The sequence below is a fragment of the Rana temporaria genome, chromosome 3 (genome assembly GCF_905171775.1).
Source record: "Rana temporaria chromosome 3, aRanTem1.1, whole genome shotgun sequence".
Lineage (NCBI taxonomy): Eukaryota > Metazoa > Chordata > Amphibia > Anura > Ranidae > Rana > Rana temporaria.
Window position 1 is genome coordinate 59,650,040 of NC_053491.1, and position 26,156 is coordinate 59,676,195.

The 26,156-nt window shown below is 42.0% G+C and overlaps 1 protein-coding gene across 1 annotated transcript in view; it reads left to right on the forward strand.

Annotated features, from left to right (window-relative positions):
• FBN1 (fibrillin 1) overlaps positions 1-26,156 on the forward strand; it is a 359,844-nt gene that overhangs the window by 76,730 nt on the left and 256,958 nt on the right. The window contains exons 4-5 of the mRNA XM_040342652.1: positions 16,273-16,368; positions 19,744-19,839. Of these exons, the coding sequence (XP_040198586.1) occupies positions 16,273-16,368; positions 19,744-19,839 (192 nt within the window). The remainder of the gene's footprint in view (positions 1-16,272; positions 16,369-19,743; positions 19,840-26,156) is intronic.

Genomic DNA, 26,156 nt, shown 5'->3' on the forward strand with positions numbered 1-26,156 from the left:
GATTTACGTTACGCCGCTGCAAGTTTTTCAGGCAAGTGCTTTATTCACAAAGTACTTGCCTGTAAAGTTGCGGCGGCGTAGCGTAAATCACCCGGCGGAATTCAAATTCGGCGGGTAGGGGGCGTGTTTCATTTAATTGAAGCGCGTCCCCACGCCGAACGAACTGCGCATGCGCCGTCCCTAAAATTTTTGGGCGTGCATTGCTCTAAATGACGTAGCAAGGACGTCATTGGTTTTGACGTGGACGTAAATTACGTCCAGCACCATTCACGGACGACTTACGCAAATGACGTAATTTATACATTTTCGACGCGGGAACGACGGCCATACTTAACATTGACTGCGCCTCATAGACCCAGGGGCAACTTTACGCCGGGAAAAGCCTAACATAAACGTCGTAACTTTACTGCGTCGGCCGCACGTACGTTCGTGAATTCGCGTATCTAGCTAATTTGCATACTCGACGGGGAAATCGACGGAATCGCCACCTAGCGGGCAAAAAAAATTGCATTTAAGATCCGAAAGCGTAAGAGATCTAATGGATAGCTATGCGTAACTGATTCTAAGAATAGATACGACGGCCCAGATTAGGACTTACAACGGCGTACATGTCGCTGCGCCGTCGTAAGCCCTTTGAGAATCTGGGCCTCTGTATTCTGCTTTTGTAGATAATATTAATACACTTTCTTTTATATATCACCTTTAATGTTACTAGGGTTGTCCCGATACCACTTTTTTAGGACCGAGTACAAGTACCGATACTTTTTTTCATGTACTCGCCGATACCGAATACCGATACTTTTTTTAAATGTCATGTGACAGTTTTCAAACCACAATACAGACTAAGGATATTTTCTTTAGAATTATGAAGAACTCTAACTCAAGACATTATAAAAGAATAAAAATTAGTAAAAATGAATAAAAATGTTTTTGCTTGTCACGCAGTAGTAATAAACTCAAAGAATTTTCATAGAACATGTTGATAAATACAAAAAAAGTATTCTATTCAGGCATCGGGAGCATTTGCGCGAGTACAAGTACTCCCGCAAATACTCGGTATCGGTCCCGATACCGATACTAGTATCGGTATCTGGACAACCCTAAATGTTACCTTCTCAAACTGCTTTACAAAAGCATCAAAAATAATAACAAATTGAACACGTGATAAAAAAGAAAAGAAAAGTAAAGCCTGGTACACACTTATCAGTTGTTTTTCATTTAACCCAGTGGGCTGAAGAGCTCAGGAGGAGCTTGCTGCACTAAATATCCAATGTTAGTACAGTGATCTCCCTCTCTCCAGAGCTATTGTGTTCCCCCCCCCCCCCCAGTAGCACACACTGGTCATCACTCACAGTCAGCTTCTTTCGGGCAGACTGGTGTACACACAAGCCGCCAGTTTCTGTTGAACTGGCCGATATTCAGCCGTTGTATACAAGGATTTAGGCCTCTTTCATTCACACAGCTTGCCAGGGATTGGTGAAAACAGGTGGATTATCCAGAGCCTTTATATTCTAGGGAGTTGTATGTTCTCCTTGTGCCTATGTGGGTTTCCTCCAGGTACTCAGGTTTCCTCCACATTTCAAAGACATGCTGGTAGGTTAATTGGCTTCTGCCTAAATTGTCCCTAGTATATGAATGTGAGTTAGGGACCTTAGATTGTAAGCTCCTTGAGGGTAGGGACTGATGTGAATGTATATGTAAAGCGCTGCGTAAATTGATATAAGTACCTATATCAAGGTACTATATAAGTACCTGAAATAATAATAATACAATGTAATTGATATTAGTCTGGGTTGTAATAATGATGGGTTCACAACTCAGGGATGGTATGTGTATTGACACCAGGAGTTGACTCTGTCTTGACTTTTAATAAAGTGTAATAAATCACTTGGCTTTTCTTATAGTGTGATTTCTAATTTGAAACTGGTAAGGCAAATCTGCATTCAAGATAAATTCTTATGCATTATTCTATGGGCCCTGAAAACCAGACAAAATAAACATTCAGCATATACTTGAGAACTGGTCTCTAGAGAACAACATGAGGACCGTAAAGGAGTCTTCTCACAGAGAGCAAAGTCATTTCATATTATGATGTGTTTGTTCAGATACTTGGCCTTCGACATTCAAGCCTGCCCCTGCCACGTATCCCCGCGGAGTCCATGTTTTTGTTGTATATTGTTTCACACTATTGCTACTTACAGTTTCCTATCTCATTTTAGCACAATGTGCTTAAATAACAGAAAAAGTGTGGGAAAGGTGAATGACAGTTGAAAGTAAGAAACTTGCAGATGATAACAGTCAAATTCATCATGGAGAAAAATATATATAAAAAAGAAATATATATAAGAAAAAGGGTAAATTGTGTACAATAGCATATCTAGTATCATAGGACATTAGTAAAGTAAATACAAATTCTTCAATGCAATGATTTTTTTTGATTTTTTTTATGAAGTCTTGTTCTAATAGGACATGAACTGCTCTATACGTCCTAGGCCTATGACTGGTGGTGATGACCAATCACAAGTCAGCCTAACCTAGTATAATTCCTGTCTGAATAGTGAGTAATGCTTGGGCATTGGTTGACTGCAGCACAACCCTCACATATACCCAGTAAGGATGAGCTCCAGCGTGTTTGCATAGTACACGTGCAGAGCCCACCAGTAAGTCTGCACGGCACTGCGCTAATCACAGCCAGGGAGACATTTCCCGATCTCTGCAGCCGAGCATCGGACAATGTCTCCCCGGCTGTGATTAGCGCAGCGGCGTGCAGACTTCCTGTCGGGCTCTGCACGTGTACTATGCGAACACGCTGGAGCTCATCCTTAAACCCAGTGACTGACCTCAGAGATGAAACAAATCATCCTACATAAGTTATACCTGTTCATCTGAAGTCTTCTTTTCTCTACATCTGTTAAAAATGCACAATTGGAAAGCTTGTCCAAGAGTTTAGAAAAAAAGGGGTAAGTTACACTCTGCAGAGCACAGTGAGGAGAGCTCTGATAGCTGATTGGAGGGAATGGATACACCTCCCTCCACACAGAAAACAGGAGCAGAGCTAAGGCTGTCAATCATCTGGAGATCCCGCCTCTGTCACCATTTTTCTCTTGGTGTCAAGAAAACTTATCAGGAGTGATTCATACTGATAGCAGAGGTACAAAGCAGCAGACATAAATTACCGTATTTATCGGCGTATACCGCGCACTTTTTTGCCCTGAAAATCAGGGCAAAATCGCGGGTGCGCGGTATACGCCGATACCTGCTTTCGCGCGCCGAGTTTGAATACTGCGCCAACATATACCGAGCGCAGTACACTCGTGTATTGTCGGGCAGTCTCGGGTCCTCTCGCGCTGACGTCCTGGACGTACAGGACGTCAGCGCGAGAGTTGCCGAGCCTGCCCGACGATACACGAGTGTACTGCGCTCTGTATATGTCGGCGCAGTATTCAAACTCGGCGCGGGAAACGAGCGGGGAGGACGCGAGGACACCGCAGAAGGACGCCGGACCCGACGAAGAGGACACCCGAAGCCGCAGACGGACGCCGGACCCGACGAGGCCGCCGATGGACGCCGCGCAAGACACCAAAACTGTAAGTACAAAAAAACTTTTTTCCACAGGAATTCGGGGCAACTTTAGGGGTGCGTGCTATACGCGGGAGCGCGCTATACCCCGATAAATACGGTACATTTAGTGCTCTTAATTGAGACGAGTACACACTATAGAGGGAAATGCCTTGTTCATATTTCATGTCTGAGGTTTACACCCACTTTAACAAAAAATCAAGCATATGTAGAAGAAGAGAGTGGTGGGATTATAACGGTGCTAAATTATTGAAATATAAACATGACAAATACATTTTAATAATTATTTATTAAAATATCATGAAATATATAAATCACATGACAGACAAGTTATTTAAAAACATGTGTATTGTTACAAACATATACATTTTTCTGGGTCGCTGGAGATCCCGACTGAGAATATGCTGCATACATACTCACCTCTATACTGCAGCATCAGTGTGATGCCGCAGTTGTCCCACATGGCCTCTAAGCCCAAGAATTAAGCAATCACATGACCTCTGATCCCTGGGTTCTTGGTCTGCTCAAAGCGGATAGCAGTAACACTCTGTCACAAATCTTCGCTCTGCCCCTCCCTGGAGCGCTGGGCTGGGGAGAGAGCAGGAGTGGCTGGCTCAGGCTCTAAGCTGTGTACTGAGAGGCAAAGACAACTCTCCATCAGGCATCTGAGTGCATCCCAACAATATTGTCAGGATCTTTCCAGAGCCTGGAGTGGCTCTGCTATTTTAGCTGATAGTGGCAGTAGCCTGCTATCAGCTGATTCTGGGTCACAGGAGAGCAAAGTAAGTGCACTTCTGTGACTCACAGAAGATGAATGGCCAAAAAAACTTTGGCCATACGTTTTTTTTAAATAGGGTTTGGGTTTATTTACAAATGTATATAGAGAGAGAATAACAGTACAAATAGGGTGTAAATACATATATATATATATATATATATATATATAGTTACAAATAGGGGAAAGGGAAAGTTAGTAAGATGACAGTAAGTTGGGGAGAGATGGAGAGCGAAAAAGGGGGGTCCTCTCTAGACTATAACATATCACCATTCTGTCTAAAGCCGGCCAGCCGGCCATACACAGTTCGAATTTCGAAAAATAATTTTCTTTCGAAAATCGTATAAAAGAATTTTCGTACGAATTTCGCACCGTTAGTGGGCTGCAGAAACAGCCGATTTTCGTGCGGCAATCAAATTAAAAAAATCGGACATGTTGGAATTTTTTTGAAAAACAAACGATTTTCTAATCAATGATGGGAGAATCGTGCAAGATATCAAATAGAAAAAACATGTGCATGTGCAAGAAAGAAAATTCACGGAGAGAAAAGAATATTCCCAGCCACGAAAATTATTTTCTGTAGCAACATGAAGGTTTGGTCGGCCGAATTTCGAAAATCAATGGTGGCATCATCAGATCACAAAAAAAACGAACTTTCTGATTTTGAAAAGAAAATTTGTTTGAAATTCGACCGTGTATGGCCTGCTTAAATCTTTTACACCAGGGTTTCTTGCCAGTCTTGGGACACACTCTCAGTTGGCCATCCATATTCCCATCATACACATTCCTGGAAAAGGCTCTAAGATACTGGGTGCTGCAGCAACCAACAGCTGGAGACTGGATCTTACATGACACAGTGTAGAAAATTGCCAGCACACCACAGATCTTCAAGCTGAGTCGAAATGGCTTTATTGAAGTATGATCCCATCACAGACATAAGAGAGCAACGTTTCGGAGTCACGCAGGACCCCTTCTTCATCACATGCCTGAGAAAGGGGTCCTGCTTGACTTCGAAGCGTTGCACTCTCTTGTCTGTGATGGGATCATGCTTCAATTAAGCCATTTAGACTCAACTTGTAGATCCGTGATGTGCTGGCAAAATCTACACACTTTCAGCTGGGTCCCGGCAAATCTCTTCCCTAACCCGTCATTGAGGAAATCTTGCAGAAAATGTAATTCCTGTCCCAGGCTCAGAATTGAGTTTTTGAGCAGATGACCACCGGATGACCATATGATACTTCCCCCAGCAAATGCTGCAGTACGGAACAGGTTTGGGTATTAAATACCCCCAGTGGTCCTACTGGTCAATACTGATGATCTCCGATATTTATCTAGTCCTTTTCTGGATGGTTGGTTTTACAATCTTCATCTTAATGTTTATTATTGTTTATTGAATATTTTAGTTAAGCGTTAAATCATATAAGTATCAAAACACTATCTTCCTTAACTAGTTACCGACCGCCCACCGTCGTTATACGTCATCACTTTGAAGATGGATATCTTGGTAACGGCAGCAGCTGCTGCCACAACCGAGATATTCATCTCTTCAGTGGGCGGTCCTGTCAGCGATAACGGCGGTCTCCGCGGCAGATTCGCCGCGAGATCGCCGTTATCGGTGGCGGGAGAGGGCCCCCCCTCCCGCCGCTCTCCCGCCCCCTCCGCCGCTTACCGTAGCCGTCGGTAGTGGCGGAGGAGATCGGGTGCGTTCGGCAGCTGTGTGGGGTTGAGAGTGAAGGAAAAATGTCCTTCACCCATAGCTCTGCTGGGCTGATTTATTGTTGTCTTATTTTTTATTTAAAAAAAGTGAAATTTTCCAAAAAAAGTGCGCTTGTAAGACCGCTGCGCAAATACGGTGTGACAAAAAGTATTGCAATGACTGCCATTTTATTCTCTAGGGTGTTAGAAAAAAATATATAATGTTTGGGGGTTTTAAGTAATTTTATAGCAAAAAAAAATGTTTTAGTCTCGTAAACACCGAATCTGAAAAACAGGCCCGGGGCTTAAGTGGTTAATACAGATTCATTTGCAATTCGCTTACCCAGGAGACATATTTTAGTTAATTTGTTGGGAGAGATATTTTAGTTAATATCACAGCTGCATGGATATTGATACTTATGAATTTCAGCAGATATCTAATGACAGTGGGCCAGATTCACAGACGAAGTACGCCGGCGTATCTACTGATACGCCGGCGTACTTTCAAATTTCCCGCGTTGTATCGTTGTTTTGAATCCTCAAAACAAGATACGACGGCTTCTGGGTTAGATCCGACAGGTGTACGTCTTCGTACGCCTTCGGATCTAAGATGCAATACTTCAGCGTCCGCTGGGTGGCGTTTTCCGTGTTGGGTATGCAAATTAGCGAATTACGACGATCCACGAACGTACGCGCGGCCGTTGCATTTTCTAACGTCGTCTGTAGTCGGCTTTTTCCAGCGTATAGTAAAAGCTGGTATTTTGCGGCGTATAGGTAGACTTGCCATGTTAAGTATGGCCGTCGTTCCCGCGTCGAAATTACATTTTTTTTTTTTTGCGTAAGTCGTCCGTGAATAGGGATGGACGTAACTCACGTCTAAGTTAAAAAAATTACGTCCTAGCGACGTCATTTAGTGCAATGCACGGCGGGAAATTCGGCGCGGGGACGCGCTTCATTTAAATGAAACCCGCCCCCAACCCGCCCAATTTCAAATCCGCCGCCAGAAAAATACACTACGCCGCTGTAACTTACGGCGCAAATTCGCTGAGGATTCGAAACAACGCCAGGTAAGGTACGGCGGTATAGTGTATCTCTGATACGCTGCGCCGTTCTACATGTATGTGGATCTGGCCCAGTGTGCCTAGGCTTTAGACATTCGATCAGCAGATGATGGAAGCTGGAGCAGCATTTGTCTCGGAAAGGTAAAAATTTCTAAGTAAAATTAAATTGCGGGTATACAACCGCTTTAATATTAACATTTGTGAATAGGTCCACTAGAAGGATGAGAAATCTTTCTGTATTTAAACATGCACAGCTTTGTTTTCTTGCTGTGCTCAGTGCCATAGTTCTTCAATAGTTCATATTCTTATTCTTTTATTTAATGCCTCTGGCTACAAATAAGTCTGGTGTCTCTGCAGCCAAACAGGATAACCAAAATTTTTATTCCAGAAAAGTTCAGCAATTAATTCCCGACAAACCATAGGAATCTGCAGTATGTCTGGTCCACTAGCTCTAGACATGTTTAACAATTGAGGATAATAGTATTTTATGCAAGAGGAGGTTTGTGACAGAACCAAAACATGAATTCCCTCATGATGGAAACCTTTCTTAAAAACTGAGTGGAGTTCCAGTTTATTAGTTGTCTGGTGTCAAGTAACGTTTAATTTGAAAAGTTGCTTTGCAAGTAAATTTTTGCACATCACACATTTTCATCAAATAAAAACATTAAAACTGCATACTAATGGGACAACCTTCCAGCCAGGGCTTTTGTTTAGCAACGTTAAAACGGTAATAAACCCCAAAACAAAAATGTATTAAATTGCATCCCACCAATTATTATGCCCTGTACACACAAGCGGAATTTCCGTGGGAAAAAAGTTGGAAGTTTTTCCGATGGAATTCCGCTCTAGCTTGGCTTGCATACACATGGTCACACAAAAGTTCTCTTTCGACCGTCAAGAACGCAGTGACGTACAACACTACAAAGAGGCGATAAAAAGAACTTCCGAGCATGTGTCGAATGTATTCCGAGCATGCATTTTTCTGACGGAAAAATTGAGAACCTGCTCTCAGACATTTGCTGGCAGAAATTCCGACAGCAAAAGTCTGATGGAGCATACACACAGACGGAATTTCCGATGAAAAGCTCACCTCAGACTTTTGCTGGCGGAAATTCCACTCGTGTGTACAGGGCATAAGATGTGATGGCTGCATTGGTTTTCTTTTAAGGGTTGAAGGGTTGGGGCACACCATTCAACACTGACAGGGGTGCTTAAAGTGGAGTTCCACACAATTTTATAACTTAGCATTATAAGCATTATTGCAGCATAATCATTGTGCAATGGAAATTTCATAATTTTTTTTCCTAAAGGTTACCTGGATATTCCAGTTTACAATGGAGCTTCCGGTCTCCGCCACCTGCGAATATGCCCGTCATATCCAGCGGCGCACTGTCTCCTGGAAGCTATGTGTCAGAATTCCCAGGAGTCAGCGTGTTTGGCCGCCGCTCGTTATTGTGAGATTCAGAAACTGGAAGTGACGCGATGACGCCAGTCTGTTAGTGATTTGGTTTATCTTCATTGCCATCACAACGGGGCGGGCGTTGTATGTACCCGTAGTACAGCCCAGAAACAATAGTGCGCTTTTTGCTTTTTTTTATTCTACCTAAAACACACTGACACTAACTGACACTGATACTAACTAGTCCAAAAAAAAAACTAACTCTTGCCTTTGACCCTGACCTTGACCTTTGACAAGACCTTGACCCTAACCCTGGCACTGACTTAGATCAAACCTTGATCTAGTTTTTTTTTTTTTTATTATTATTTAGTCTTTTTATTATTATAATTAAATAAAAAAAATTGACACAGACATTTTTTTATTCTCTGCAAGGAGGGAGAGAGATACGATGTATCTCTCTCCTCCATTCACAGAAAAAGATAGCCAATCAGAGGCTATCACAGTGATCAGGTGACCCAGAATCGGGAGTTCTGGGTCCTGATCATTGGTACAGAGTCCGGGGCTCATGATGAGATACACAAATATGTGGCCCCATGGAAAAAGCCCAGTCTATTTGTGTTAGGTCAGCATGAAGGGGTTAATGATTGTAAAAGCACCTCTATAATAACCTATGAGGCCATGCACATATAGGTGTTTACAGATGTATTTGAAGAGGAGAGTGACCATCGGGTTCTTGGTCTCCTCCCTGACTTAGGCCCTTTCCCCCTGATCGCTAAGTTTGGCTGGGCGGCCCACTCCTGGTTGGGTCCAAACCTCTTCCATTTACAGATGGAGGCCACTGTGCTCATTGGGACCTTCAATACTGCAGAAATGTTTCTGTACCCTTCCCCAGATCTGTGCCTCGATACAATCCTGTTTCAGAAGTCTACAGACAATTCCTTGGACTTCGTGGCTTGGTTTGTGCTCTGACATGCACTGTTAACTGTGGGACCTTCTACTGTATAGACAGGTGTGTGCCTTTCCAAATCATGTCCAATCAGCTGAATTTACCACAGGTGGACAATCAAGTTGTAGAAACATCTAAGGCTGGGTTCACACTTGTCCGACAAACGGTCCTACATTGGGAGCCTCATGTAGCATGACGTGTGAAAATCAATGTTTCCCTATGAGAGCCGTCTTAACTGGTCCTACACAAGTCGGTCCGACTTTGAAAATGCTCCCTGTACTACTTTTGGTCCTACATTGATCCTACTTCAACCCATTGAATATCATTGAAGTCGGACCAAAGTAGTATCCTGTTCATGAAAGTAGAATGGATGTAGGACCAATGTAGCAGAGCAAAGTAGGATGAAAGTAGTGTAGTAGTGTGAACCCAGCCTTGCTCTGCTACATTGGTCCTACATTTATCCTACATTGGTCCTACATCCATCCTACTTTCATGAACAGGATACTACTTTGGTCCGACTTCAATGATATTCAATGGGTTGAAGTAGGATCAATGTAGGACCAAAAGTAGTACAGGGAGCATTTTCAAAGTTGGACCGACTTGTGTAGGACCAGTTAAGACAGCTCTCATAGGGAAACATTGATTTTCACACGTCATGCTACATGAGGCTCCCAATGTCGGAGCGTTTGTCGGACAAGTGTGAACCCAGCCTAAAGTAGGATGAAAGTAGTGTAGTAGTGTGAACCCAGCCAAAGGCTGTGAATACTCATATACAGGGGATTTTTTTGTTTTTTATTTTTAAGAAATTTACAAAGATTTCAAACAAACTTTTTTCACATTGTCATTATGGGGTATTGTTTGTAGAATTTTGAGGAAAATAATGAATTTAATCCATTTTGGAATAAGGCTGTAACATAACAAAATGTGGAAAAAGTGATGCGCTGTGAATACTTTCCGGATGCACTGTATATTCCTCTATAGTGTGTACTTTATGCATATGTTGTAGCTCTTATCACTGTATTAGTGTCACTGGTTCCCAAAAAGTGTCCGAATGTGCGCCGGAGGATCGCAGTCCTGCTATAAGTCGCTGATCACCGCCATTACTAGTAAAAAAAATAATAAAAATATCCCATTGTTTGTGGACCCTATAACATTTGCACAATCAATATACGCTTTATGGGATAGTTTTTTTTACCCAAAACATGTAGCAGAATACACATTGGCCTAAATATATCAGGTTTTTTTTTTTTTTTGATACGTTTTATAGCAAAAAGTAAAAAAAAAAAAAAAAAAATTCCAATTTTTTTGGTTTAGTGATTAAATACCAGCAAAAGAAAACTCTATTTGTGGGGAAAAGACATACATTATATTTGGGTACAGTGTTACAGGACCATGCAATTGTCAGTAAAAGTTACGCACAAAAAATGGCCTGGTCATGAAGGGGGGTAAATCTTCCGGAGGTCAAGTGGTTAAACTGTATTCAAATCCAAGAACAAACATTGATAGTATTGCAGCTTTCCGGGCCTCAGATGTGGGTGCATTTGATGTTTGTTTTTTTACACTTATTTCCCTTTAATTTAAAGCGGAGTTCCGGCCACAATTTCACTTTTTAAATATAAATACCCCTGTAATACACAAGCTTAATGTATTCTAGTAAAGTTAGTCTGTAAACTAAGGTCAGTTTTGTTAAGTTGTTACAGCATTTAGACACTTTATAAAATAGAAATTGACTGGGGCCATCTTAAGTGTGGGCATCATGAAGCCAGACTGTATGACTTCCTGGATTTCAGCCTTCCAGATCTCGCACATGCTCAGTGCTGCACAAGCAGTGTCAGATCAGGTTTCAGCACCTGTGCTGTCCAAGTCACATGATTCTTTGAGACTGGGGAGTGCACAGACTCCTGGAAAGTTACACCCACTACATTCCCAGGAGTCTGTGTGGTGCATTAAGAACCTAGGTGCAGGAAGAGGGAAGATTAACTATTCTGCCTAGCAACAACACTTTGAAGGCATCTAAAAAAAAAAAAAAAAATTCGTAAAGGACTAATGACATTTTTTTAAAACTACTGATTTAATGTTATATTTATGGGTGGAACTCCACTTTAACTTGGTAATCCTACCATTAACACACTTCCTGTCCTAGGGTGACAGTAGGGTTTCCACCTTTTCTTCAAGTCAAACCCGAACACTTTAGTGGCGCACAGCAATTTTTTTTTATAGTATAAACTATATATATATATTTTGCTATTAAATAACATTACTAATCATATGAAGTTAATAACAAGCCCCTCTTTACATCAGAGTCCACAGAGTTCCCCCTTTTAAATCTGAACTTGCAAAGTTTCCTTTCAATGTAAGGGGGGGACTCTGCAGATTCTGATGTAAGGGAGAACTCTGGGGACTCTGACATAAAGGATGCTCTGGAAACCCTGATGTAAGGGGAAACACTGTGGCCTCTGGTGTAAAGAGGAACTCTGATGTGAGGGGTGCTCTGAGAACCCTGATTTGCCTTAGTGTACTCACTCAGAGGCAGGAGAGAGAAGGGGGAGACTTCAGTCACAGACAGGGATGGATGGTGAGCCCACTCATCCCTTGGCAGTCAGCACCTCTCATCCAGATGTATCTGAGGCTGCTGGACTTCACATTTCTGGCCCCAACGTTTCTTTTTCTGAGGCACAGCGCCAGGGATTGGAGTGTGGGCAGACACAGAGGGGAAGGGGTTCAGACCGAGCCCTTTCTCCTCTCCTGTCTTTGTGTGTGTTTGGGGGGGGGGGGTTGATATTGCTGGCTTTGGGCAGTGTGAAAGAGTGTAACAGACACTCTCAGTTTAGACAACTGCAGCCAGCAACCCTGCAGGGAAACCATAGTCCAGTCTAAATAATGCGTCCGGGTTTGAGGCAGTCTGAAACCTTGACGTATGATTCCAAACCCGAACTGTCCGGGTGAATCCTGGACAGGTGGCAACCCTAGGTGACAGCTGCACTGACAAAGGGCATTTGTTAGCACTACATAACACCTCCCTCTTTTCTTCATAACAAGGTCGGTGTTTTGTTGTACACAGAGATAACAGTGAACAATGGTAACTGATTACAGTCCAGAGGCAGAGAGTACAGCAAGTTATCAGCTCACAAGGCTTCTGGCTAGATGAACAGATAATCTTTTGCATTTGTTGAACTGATATAATAAAAACCTTTCAATGGTATATTTAACAGGCCAAAAGGGAGCAAATAAGATACATTTATTGGTAGAGAGTACATACACTGGAGGATATAACAACAAAATGATGATAGCATTCTTGTAAACCCTTGATCTTTTTCATGATTTGTTCCTGTCAATTAGAGGGTGAGCCTAGTAAATTCCTTATAAACAACTGTTCTATCCCTCTAGGTCTTATAAGAAGTACTCAGGGATCTGGTTCTGCTTTGTAAAGCATAGAAAGAACCTAAATAGCTAAATCCAAATTGAGACGGGACCAAGTGGTAAAAACAGCTGCCTGTGAAAAATGCTGGCAATTTCCTCCTAGCAGACAGAGTTCTGTGCAACCTAGATTAATTATTTTATATAAAACAGAAAAGAGGAATGTTTACTATGGATAGATATATACTTAATACTTAAATAGAACAAATAAAAGCCTGTAAAATATCTAATAATCAAGGTTTCTGGAAAAGATAAAAATAATGGTTCCTTAAAATTTTTCAAAATGACCAAAGCTATCAAACCTCTTTTATAAGCAGTGCCTCACACCACCTTACTAGCAATAAGATCCCATGTCTTTTTCTGCACACAATGCTTTACCCATCTTAATTACATGTGGTGCCACATACACTATATTACCAGAAGTATTGGGACTGCCTTTACACGCACATTGGGCCAGATTCAGATACATTTGCCCTGGCGCAGCGTATCAGTGATACGCTACGCCGCCGTATCTTACCTGGCGGAATTTCGAATCCACAGAGATTTCCCGCCGTAAGATACGGCGACGTAGTGTTTTTCTGGCGGCGTATTTGAAATTGGGCGGGTAGGGGCGTGATTCATTTAAATGAAGCGCGTCCCCGCGCCGCTTCAACTGCGCATGCTCCGTTTTGACATTTCCTGCTGTGCTTTGCACGAAATGAGGTCGCACCAACGTCATTTTTTGAACGAAGACGTGAGTTACGTCCTTTCCTATTCACGGACGACTTATGAAAAAAAAAATTAATTGGACGCTGGAACGACGGCCATACTTTAACATGGCAAGTCTATCTATGCGCCACAGAATAGCAGCTTTAACTATACGCCGGGAAAAGCCGACTAGCGACGACGTAAGAGAATGCGACGACCGCGCGTACCTTCGTGGATCGCCGTAAAAAGCGAATTAGCATACCCGACGCGGAAAACTACGCAAACTCCTCCCAGCGGGCGCCGAAGTATTGCACCTACGATCCGAAGGCGTACAAAGCCGTACGCCTGTCGGATCGAAGCCAGAAGCCGTCGTATCTTGGTTTGAGGATTCAAACTAAAGATACGACGCAGCAAATTTGAAAGTACGCCGGAGTATCAGTAGATACGCCGGTGTACTCTCACTGTGAATCTGGCCCATTAACTTTAATGGCATCCCAGTCTTAGTCCATAGGGTTCAATATTGAGTTGGCCCACCCTTTGCAGCTATAACATCTTCAACTCTTCTGGGAAGGCTGTCCACAAGGTTTAGGAGTGTGTCTATGGGAATGTTTGACCGTTCTTCCAGAAGTGCATTTGCGAGGTCAGGCGCTGATGTGAACAAGAAGGCCTGGCTCACAGTCTCCACTCTAATTTATCCCAAATGTGTTCTATCAGGTTAAGGTCCAGACCCTGTGCATGCCAATCAAGTTCTTCCACCTCTTTATGCACCTTGCTTTGTGTACTGATCCGCAGTCATGTTGGAACAGAAAGGGGCCATCCCCAAACTGTTGTATGTCCAAAATGTCTTGGTATGCTGATGCATTAAGAGTTCCCTTCACTGGAACTTAGGGGCCAAGCCCAACCCCTGAAAACTACCCCACATCATAATCCCCCCTCCACCAAATTATTTTGACCAGTGCACAAAGCAAGGTCCATAAAGACATGGATGAGTGAGTTTGGGGTGGGGAACTTGACTGGCCCGCAGAGAGTCATGACCTCAACCCGATAGAATGCCTTTGGGATGACTGTGAGCCAGGCCCTCTTGTCCACATCAGTGCCGGAGCTCACAAAAGTGCTTCTGGAAGAATGGTCAAACATTCCCATAGACACTCCTAAATCTTGTGGACAGCCTTCCCAGAAGGGTTGAAGATGTTATAGCTGCAAATGGTGGGCCAACTCAATATTGAACCCTACGGACTAAGACTGGGATGTCATTAAAGTTCATGTGTGTGTAAAGGCCGGAATCCCAATACTTTTGGTAATATAGTGTACACACACTAGGGAATTCATAATGGGAGCAACACCAAAAGTGTTGGTGCTTGCACCCAATTCATGTACCTGTAATGCATCTTTCGGTGCCCACACTGAGGCCGGTCCATCTTCAGTGCACTCATTCCCGGCCTCCCTGGCCACTTTTCCTGTTACACTCACAGGTGCATGGCTGAGGAGTTCCTTTTACTAAGGATGGCCAGAGCCTAATGGAAAACTGAGAGCCTAGTTCCCTATCAGGTCCACTGTACTTTGAAGTGACAGAGCTCAGCAGAGGGTGGATCCATAGCTACTATTCAGACCAATAGTGGCTTTTGAATCTGTTGACTGCTTTGAGCTGTCAATAAAAAGTTAAGCAAACCTAATAGGGAACTAGACTCTCAGTTCCCCATCAGGCTCTGCCCACCCAGTGCAAGTCATTTCTCAAATATGGACAATGCCAACACTGGTGTAAATACTTGCCTGAATTAGGCACAGGTAGTTCTTGAGGTAACTTCTGCCATAAAATTGTCATTATAGCTTTATTAAATTTCACAACAATCCCCTATTTTGATCTCAGATAAAGGTCCTGGGAGCATGGAGAGTAGGGCCACCCAGAAAGGACTTGCTATGGCCGAGAGGCACATTTGGTTGTAAATGAGAACACAGTTATACCAAAAAGGTTTGATAACACAGAAATCCCACCAATCGTATAAGGTGGCAACCCTATTAGGCAGACCTGGGTCACCTTCCTTCTTTGTCTAGTGCCCTGTACACACAAGTGTTTTTTTCCGTCGTAAAAAAAAAAACGATGGTTTTCCTGACGGAATTCCTCTCAAGCCTGCCTTGCATACACACGGTCACACAAAAATTCGGTGAACTTTTGACTGCCAAGAACTACGACGAGCCAAAAAAATGTTCAATGCTTCTGTTCAATTTCAATGCTTCTGAGCATGCGTCAACTTGATTTATGAGCATGCACGTTTTTTTCCCCATTGGAAAAGCATACAGATGAACATATTTTTTCCTGGCGGGAAAAAAGAGATCCTGCTCTCTTTTTTTTCCCCGGCAGTTTTCCTGTGGAAAAAAGTCCGATGGAGCTTACACACGGCCGGGATTCCTGACGAAAAGTTCTCATCGCAGTTTTCCCAATGGTAAAACCGCTCGTGTGTACTGGGCATAAGTCGAAACTGTTAACGGGTTACATCCATAGATCTAAACCACTGTGTCCTTTAAAATGGTATAAAATGGTATAAACTTTCTTGTCAGACTTCTTATTTCATTATTTTTTATGTAGCTACTTTGTAGACTTCATATCAATCTTGCCCAACTTGGAAAACAATTTTTAAACGTATACGTGTTTTGGTAATATTGTAATTTCCTTGCATGCTAAATGAAATCCTGTTTTCTTCTTGTCTCTTTTTAGTTCAGCAATGTGGTATCAGATGTATGAATGGAGGCACATGCAGCGATGAACATTGTCAATGCCAAAAGGGTTACACTGGGACACACTGTGGACAGCGTAAGTGATGAAAACTTTTTTATTACAAGTGCATTACCCTAATCTTCCAGGACTAATAAAAGTAAAAACAATAAATATCTGTCCAAACTCTGTTATGAAAAATCTTGTTTGTGAAAGATATGATGGAATGGGATAAAAGCAAATGGATATGGACAGTAATGGTTAAAAAAACAGCAAACATTGTGCATATTGTAGGCCCAGATTCACGTAGATAGGCGTAAATATAAGCGGGCGTAGCGTATCGTAGTTACGCTACGCCGCCGCAACTTAGAGAGGCAAGTGCTGTATTCACAAAGCACTTGCGTCTAAAGTTACGGCGGCGTAGCGTAAATGTGCCGGTGTAAGCGTGCCTAAATCAAATGAGGAACAGCGGGGCGTGTTTTATGTAAACTAAGCATGACGCTTTTTTCGAACGGCGCATGCGCGCGCATGCTCAGTATCACGTAGAATTTTCAAATTAAATTACGCCCGCTCAATGCCTAGACGACGTGAACGTAACTTACGCAAAGCCCTATTCGCGAACGTTTTACGTAAACGGCGGAAAATTCGACGCTGTCCCGACGTCCATACTTAACATTGCGTACGCCTCACTATAGCAGGGGTAACTTTATGCCGGTCCGACGCCTTACGCAAACGACGCATATAGATACGCCGGGCGCACGTACGTTCGTAAATCGGCGTATCCACCTAATTTGCATATTCTGCGTGTAAATCTACTGAAGCGCCACCTAGCGGCCAGCGTAAATATGCAACTAAGATACGACGGCGTAAGAAACTTACGTCAGTCATATCTAAGCAAAAATCCGGCGTGTCTTGCTTTCTGAATACAGAAAAAAGATACGCCGGCGCATCCTAGAAGTTACGCAGCGTATAAATAGATACGCCGATGTAACTTCTTTGTGGATCTGGCCCATAGAATCTGGTATCTACTTTCTAAATGCAATTAGAAATATAAGAACTATATTAAACCGTTGTTACAGGATACACTTGCAACTTAAAAAAATATATATTTTTGTAGTGGCTCTAGTGGCTCTACTCCTTCTCGCTGCAAGTATGGTCAGCGAGAAGGATCAGTAACTGAAAATGCAATTTTCTTAGCCTGGGGATAAAGGATGACAATATAAAAAAGGAAAAAGTGTTCTACTTTAAAGTGTCACTAAACCCACATCATAAAAAAACTATCAATAAATGGTGTATTAAATGTTGTTCATACTCACTCAGTCACTGTGAGATTTGTTTTCTGTATTCTGCAAAAAAAACTGGCTGATTTTGCTGCTCTCTATGTCCACCTTCTGTTCATGTCCCCAATTCAGCTAGGAAATTTTGCAGCTGTGTTGGCAGCTCTGCACATGCTCAGTTTTTAGTGAGTTTCTATGCTGAGCATTTCTTCCCTATCACATCTGAGCAGCCCATGTGACTATAGACTCACACATGTATCCATATACACAATGATAAATGACAGCTAACTTCCTCCCTTCTCCTTCATGCCCACTAACCAGCTAAACACAATGGGGGCGGGATATTACATGTAGACTAGAAAATGCATTTTCTGCAGAAAATTTGTGGGAACGCTGAATAGTTGAATTGCAAAGCCATTCACGATAACCCCTACACTATCTTTAGGACATACAAGCACTGTTCCTTCAGTACTTATAAAGCCTCTCTTTGATCATTAATCCCCACACCTAATGAGTGAGAAAACCCTTCAAACAAGCCTTAATAAATCCACAACGGTACATGCTATCGAAACAGAGACTTCACCGTTAGAGACACACGGCCTTTGTGAAGGTATCGGTATAAAATTGATGTTAATAAACTTAAAAATGTGGTCATGTCAGCAATTAAAAAAATAAGTTTGCTGTGCGTTTGACTGGGAAATGTGAAGAATTTTATACAGGACAGTCAGTGGAAGAAAGTGTAGAACTCTTGTCATTTGGAAGCTCAACCAGCCAAAAGTAAAAGGCATATCACAAAACTGAGCACATTGCCTGAAACTAGACAAAAATACCTACGTTGATGTATAAATTGTGTATGACAAATAAATCTTGTGGGCGTGAGAGCAATTTATAGAGAAGGAACTAACATAATTTTTTTAAAGCTCTGTGCTCTAGCTATGACATCATCCACTCTAACCAGCCCCATAGACACTGTTTAATCGCTAAAATTTCCTGAAATAATCACTAAACTTAACCATTTCAGCGCCAGACCATTTTTCTGGTCAATGACCTGGCCACTTTTTGCGATTCGGCACTGCGTCGCTTTAACTGACAATTGCGCGGTTGTGCGACGTGGCTCCCAAACAAAATTGGCGTCCTTTTTTTCCCACGGTGATGGGACTATCGCGGAAGTGATGAAATCACGTTGTGTTTTAACACCCCACAGGAGAAGCATTGATTGCTTATGAGCACTTGGTTATCATATTGGGACTTTAAAGGGAAAAGGATCAATTTAGAAGACCTCTATTCAATCTTCATATATATAATTTTTTTCATATATATATTTGATTATATTTTTTTGTTGTCACTATAAAAAAATGTTAGTTTTCGTGGTAAGGATCTTTTGAATCTGATATAGGGGAATGCACGTTTTTTAAGTGCACTATTTAATACGTGTATGGTACGCATGTGTATGTGTTTTTTACACTGTTCTGAGAGGAATATTTGCATATGAGCACTTGGTACACATTTATATACACATATATGTTTGGTGGATTCTCAATAGGAGTGATACATAAGGGCTAATAATTGCAATTATTGCCCAGGACCAGGTGGATATAGACCAACCACCAGGGTAGCAAAATCCATACATTACACTAATTTCATTCTGGACGAGACACCATAGAGTGTCTTGCACCTTTTTTTGATTGCAGCAAACCCATTAATACAGAATAATTTTGTTTTTGTTTGCGCCAGCAACACCCGTCCCATATAATGTCTGATGTAGCCTACATACGGTCGGAATTTCCGACCAAAGGCTCCCATCGAACATTTGTTGTCGGAAATTTCAAGCATGTGTATGCGGCATAAGAATAGCAAAATGCTGGAACACCTAAGAACCAATTGGTCAGTTGATCTCCTTTCGTTTTACTGACTGCTGTACAGTAATGGCAGATGAAATCTACTGTGTGTTTTTTTCACTTTGCATGCCATGCACTGCCTATTATTATATTCAGTGGTGACATGCACGAGAGTATATAGGACTAAAAGCACAGCCATGCAGTATACTTATTTGTGGAATGTTTTAATTCTATGATCTTTTCTCTTTGGTAGAGGAGTTTGCGACGGCAGATTTGTCACTTTCATTGACAGCTATGATGTACTAATCTATATATTTTTAGATAATTACAAACAGTTTTAATACTTTTGTATCTTACAGCTGTGTGTGAACATGGATGTTTAAATAGTGGAAGATGTGTAGCTCCAAATCGATGTGCCTGCACATATGGCTTCACAGGACCACAATGTGAAAGGGGTAAGTACTTTCATTTAGATTTTTTTTTTTTTTTAGGGTCATTAATAGCATTTTGTTATAAACGAATGGCACAGTTATTGATGAATTGACTGGCTCATAGCAGGCACGGCAAAATTGCCCTTGAGTTTTGGAGGCAATGACATGTTTTGTCCCACCCATCTGGACTGAATCATAGGGGTACCAGCTATGATTCAGCCCCGGTGGGTGGGGCGAAAATTGTTAGGGGCATGAAAGGAAAAACAAACACTCCCAGAGCTCAGTGGTCCTCCACAGAGGGATGGCAATACAGGTGACACATCACATACACGGCCTAATGCTTGGTGGATGCAGCCCTCCTCGGATTGAGGGATCCAATGTAGAATTACAGAAACAGAAAAGGGGGAAGGCACAAACACATGTGCATTACCCGAGTAAAAAGGTGTTTTAATAAAAAAACAATAAAACTGATAAAACCCATACTCACAAAGGTACAGAGGTAAAAAGTATGTAAATGGGAAAAAGCCATAAGGTACAAAGTGCAAATGCTTCAACAACTTCACGTTACAAGCACACTGACACGTTTTGGGGGTGCACCCCCCTTCCTCAAAGCTGTGCACAGCTCTGGGGAAGGGGGTGCACCCCGCAACGCTTTAGTGAGTTTGTAACGCAAGGTTGTTGAAGCATTTGCACTTTGTACCTTATAGCTTCTTCCCATTTACATGCTTTTTACCGCTATACCTTTGTGGGTATGCATTTTATGATTTTCATTAAAACACCTTTTTACTCAGGTAATGCACTAGGTGTTGCGCCTTCCCCCTTTTCTGTTTATGTTAGGGGCATGGCCCGAGGAGTGGCACTGACTGAGGCTTTCACATGTATACATACTAGGATCGGCTATGGTGAGTGGCGGTTCAAGCTAAAATGTTCTATGCTCACTGGATGACTTTTTCTTATGCTGGAATCCCTACTATAACGAGTGCCAATAGGGCTCTACACCTTAGCCTGGAGCGGCACCACCAAGGTCTTATTGGGGTTTAGGGGGTGTACAGGTGTCAGACCTGAAATGGGTAATACCCATGGGATGTCCAACAAGAAAATATAGATGTGATGACTAGGTGTCCACAAACGTCTCACCAAATAGTATATGTATTTTTCATTTATAATACTTCTTGTTACATATAATTATCTGTTTGATAAACTAATATTATCTAGAAATATTTTTTTTATGCTTAGTTATTGATATTGGAAAGATTTGGGCATTGTTAAACAGTGGACATTTAATAAAGGTATGCAGCTGGACATTTATAGACACATAGTAATGCTAACTGAAAACAAATTCAGAGGTTTCCTGTATTGTATTATTGAAATAAAATGTAGCAAATACATTAAGGCTTCATTTCCACTGGCGTTTTTACAGCCACTGTTGTTAGGCTTTTTTACAGCTTAAAAACGCCTGTCCATGTTTATTTTGTAAAAAAAAAAAAAAAAAAAAAAAAAATTTTTTTTTTGGGAGCTGCAGCTTTAAAAATGCCGCGGTCGCGTTTTTGAGCGTTTTTGCGCGTTTTTGAGCGTCTTTGAGCGTTTTTGAGCGTTTTTTAACGTCTGGCGTTTTTACAGCTCTACTCTGGAGCTTCAGAACGCCCTGGTCCCGCGTTTTTTTTACAGCTCAAAAACGTCTATGCCACTTGCAGCTCAAAAACGCCTATGTGGGAATGAAGCCATAGAATAACATGGACAGGCGTTTTTAAGCTGTAAAAAACGCTCAGAAACGTGGCTGTAAAAACGCCAGTGGAAATGAGGCCTTAAAGTTCAGATAAATTAAGTGCAACCAGTGAGTAGGTCCCGTTTCACAAGGGCACCGTCCTCTGATCCCCTGCTGATCAGAGCAGAGTGGGCAGATGACAAATCCGTGTCCGTTGAGTTTCTATAGAGCGGTCACGTACAGACCCCGCTCTGCTCTTTATGCGACTGGGTGTAGACCGACTCCGCTGTCTATTTACACCCATCTACACTCTGATCTGATCCGCCTACAGGGAAGAGAACAGATCCCCTGCCATTTGTTTTTAGCTGACCAGCTCGGAAAAGAGGTAGGCGGGTGTAAACGGACCATCCGATCAAGTGGACCAGAAAAAATGGCAGGCGGACCTGTTAAGAAGAGTCATGTAGAAGGGGCCTAAAGTATTCCTTTTTTATGTGTAAGACATACTTCATGTGTATGAAGATTGCAGTATACTACGCAAGTGATAACTATCTCTTTTACCTAATCTCTTCCTCTGTTTTTTTTCACTTGATCTTCCAGTCTTGCATGCAGCTATCTTCGTACCTTCCTCTTTCCTTCTTCTTTGCGCTTGTTGGTGCCTGCCACAACACTGTATGTTCGGTTCAGGCAGAGAATGGATCTGCTGATTACTCCTTACCACAAAGGTACCAGCCTCTTCGTAGCCTGGTGTGCATGTGTTTGTTTCTTGAAATTTGCAAGTTGAAAAGAATAGGGTGAAGGGGATCTGTTATAAGGGAAGGACTGGGTTGGGGGTAAGAATGACATTTTCTCTCATGGGACAGTACAAATCATACATTGTCGGGCTGGTGACTCTGAGCAGAGTACTCCACCACCAGACCTCAATGTAGACAGAAGACAGCTGTTGGGTGGTACTGTATATAGCTATCTGCTACCTGTTCAGACTTGCGGCAGCGGTAAGTGTTCCAGCATCAACTTCATTTACGTCTGTGAGATGGTGTGTAACCAAATACCAAGAGTTGCAAAGGAAGTAAATGCTGAAAGAATGCAAAACTGTGAAATGTGCTGTACTTATTTGATGATGGAAGCTAAATAATAAAGATTATTATTGATGATGATATGGTATTATATTTAGTATTACATTGAGTGCATATCATTTTCACAGGGCAGCAGCTATCATGTTAGCTCCTAAATGAGGATAAACTTACCACCCCGCAGCTGCCTGTACACAATGGAGTTTGGTTGCTTGTGACATCATTAACCTAATTCAGCATATATGGCCCTATTAGATCATTGACATTGTGGCCATATTAGGTCATTGATGTGAAGAGCATCCCTGCCCATTTGTGTACATGCAGCTGCAGGGTGTGGATTACCCCACCCTCAGCAGATTCACCCAGCATTGACAGCTTCGGCCAAACATGGGTTCAGACCAAATCCAAGCTCAATCATACTTATAAAGTATTGCCGTTTAGGACGACATCCACCATTTACAAACCACAGGAGTGTTATAGGCCACTTTATGTGGTCTACTTTCTTAGCCCACTGGAAACTGTTGTTACCAACTAAGGGCAACCACGGCTTGTCAGTCACGTCAGCTCCAGTAAAGCTGGAAAAAACACATTGTTGTGCTGGAACTAGTATATGATTAGGGTCTCAGGCCTTGTAAAACCAGCAAGAAGCTTGCTGGGTTGTTTTTTTTTGCCGAGGAAACCAGTCGTGTGTACACTTTTCAACGAGGAAACCGCCGAGGATCTCGTCGGGCCAAAAATAAACCATATCTTCTTTTTCCCCGACGGCAATGGGAAAATTTGGCTCGGCGAGATCCTCGGCGGCTTCACAAGGAACTCGACGAGCAAAACGATGTGTTTTGCCCGTCGAGTTCCTCGGACGTGTGTACGAGGCTTCCGAATGGCCACTGTTATGTAAGGTTTATGTGTCGGCTGTCAGAGCAAAACTGCATCTACGTGGTGTTCTTAGAGCTCTTGCTATATGTTACACAGCATATTTGCACAGTAGTGCAGGAGTACCCCAACTGCTCTCCTCCAGCAATGCAAAGCCTGTGCTCCCCCATGTCTTTCCATCCTTTACCATTTTCTCCTGATCTTCTTATGGGTCCAGAGTCTTCTATCTGTAGCCATTGTTTGACCCTAATGCAAAATCCGCATACAGGAGTTACATTTTTCATGCAGCTGGCTTTGTCAGATGAGTGGAAATCAGTGCACAATACAGTAAAACCTTGGATTGCGAGCATAATTCGTTCCAGAAACATGCTTGTAACCTAAGCACGTGTATTTTAAAGCAAATTTCCCCATAAGAAATAATGGAAACTCAAATGATTCGTTCCAGAACCATTCATATGTCCTTCAGTTTATAGTCCATATAAAAAGATTATAGTAATGTGACCAGGTTGTGTAACCATAAAATGTCCCTCCACAAATGGAAGCCTCCACAAGGGGATTAGAAGCAAAATCCAGCAGGATATACAGAGGAGTATTAAAGAGAAGAGAGGCGCCTCTAAGTGTAGTAATATTTTGCTAAATGTTGTACCTTCATTAAATGTAACCATATTGCTACACTTACAGGTGCCTCTCTTCTCTTTTATACCCAGTTGTGACATGACGCTACTCTTAGATCAAGAAATCGCTTGTATATCGAGTCAAAAGTTATAAAAAAAAATGTTGCTTGTCTTGCAAAACGCTCTCAAACCAAGTTACTCTCAAACCAAGGTTTTACTGTATATATTTAAATTCTTAGCAGCAAAGGAAAGAGTTTCTTCTTGCAGAAGCAACATACAGATTTGTTTTCTTCCATAAAAATGTAAACTCCACCCAGAACTGATATCTAATTTTTACATGTGACAAGCATGTTTCCCAGTGGGTAATGCTTCTGTTCTTTTCAGAAAAGACAAGCCATGTGGAGAAAACACACATACACATTACTTGTGAGTAAAACACAACTTCACTTCGAAGCTAAACTCCAGGTGTGATCTTTATTGCATAGCTACATTGGTCCACCTTGGCACAATGTAGGTATGCATACCTTATACCTGAGGGGTTACTTGGCAAGCTGGCAATTACTGTAGTATAATGAGGTGATACTGCGCTGGTCTATAAAGGTGTGGAATTGATATTGATGTAAATTGTTGAATCAATGCCACAAAGTATTGAAATCAGAATATATAATGAGTGCTGCTGCAGCAAAAAAATGTCAGATAAAACATCAACAGAATATAAATAAAAATTAAGCTGCGCTGCGCGAACAGTAGATCAAATATGGTGATCAATATACCAACATAAGTAATATTACATACAATGCTGATAAGTGCATGACATCCATACAAATAGTGCTGATCAAAAGTTCATGTGAAAGAAAACATGAGTACAGTGACATGTGCATGCATGAACCTCAGTGCAAAAACACATGTAATGAATCCCAAAAAAAAGTTCATAAGATGTTCAATCTCCGTGCAAATTCAAATGCAAATCACAAGAAGGTGCTGAACAGACACGGTTTCCTGGGATATATTGATCACCATATTTGATCTACTGTTCGCGCAGCGCAGCTTAATTTTTATTTATAATTACTGTAGTATTACTGTACATACAGTTGGTGATCTTCCACATCCCATGTCGAGTGGCTGCCCCTCTGCACACTGACCACAGGGAGGTCACTTGCTCCGCACTACTGCAGTTGCACTCTGTAAGAGCAGTTGCTACACAGCTTGGTAAATGAGCAGAAGCTCTGCTGACTTCCACCATCCAATCACGTAGAGGCAAAAAATGTATTTATTTTAATTTTCCTTGCTTGTGATTGGGTACTCTTTGCAAAATGACGCTTTACCTCATTTACTAAGCTATGGAGCAACTGCACTTGCAGAGTGCACAGTGTATTTGCCTTTAGTAAATCAACCCTCTAGTATTTGTTTTAACCTCCCTGGCGGTATTCCTGAGTCTGACTCGGGGTGAATTTTACATACCAAAAGCAGTAACCCCGAGCCAGACTCGGGATCGCATTGCAGGATACAGGGGAAGTTACTAACCTCGTCCCTGGACCCTGCGATGTGTCCCCGCTGTGTGTGCGAGCTGTCATCTCGCTTGATTCACATACTGGTGACTGCCGAGTGCCGCCGATCTTCGTTCCCGAGCACCGCGACACACGGGGGCGGAGTTCGCCGACAAATTCAAAAAAGTAAAAACACAGTATAGATACAGTGTACTGTAATCTTACAGATAACAGTACTGTATCAAATAATTACACACCCCCTTTGTCCCTAGTGATCTGTCCAGTGACCTGCATGTAGTTTTATATTATAAAAACTGTTCTTTCTGCCTGGAAACTGTAGATTGTCCATAGCAACCAAAAAGTGTCCCTTTATGTCACAAGTGGTTTTAAAGCAGCTAGAAAACAGTGATAATAAATTATAATCACTTGCAGAATTGTGCGATAGCGATTTGTGGGGAAATTCGTCATAAAAAAATAAAAGTAACCACAGCGACAATTCTGCAACTGAGCAAATTTCAGTGATTTTGAGTTGATTACATTATTGAATAATTTTTATTATAATTATATTATTATTTGTTATAATTATTTATAATTA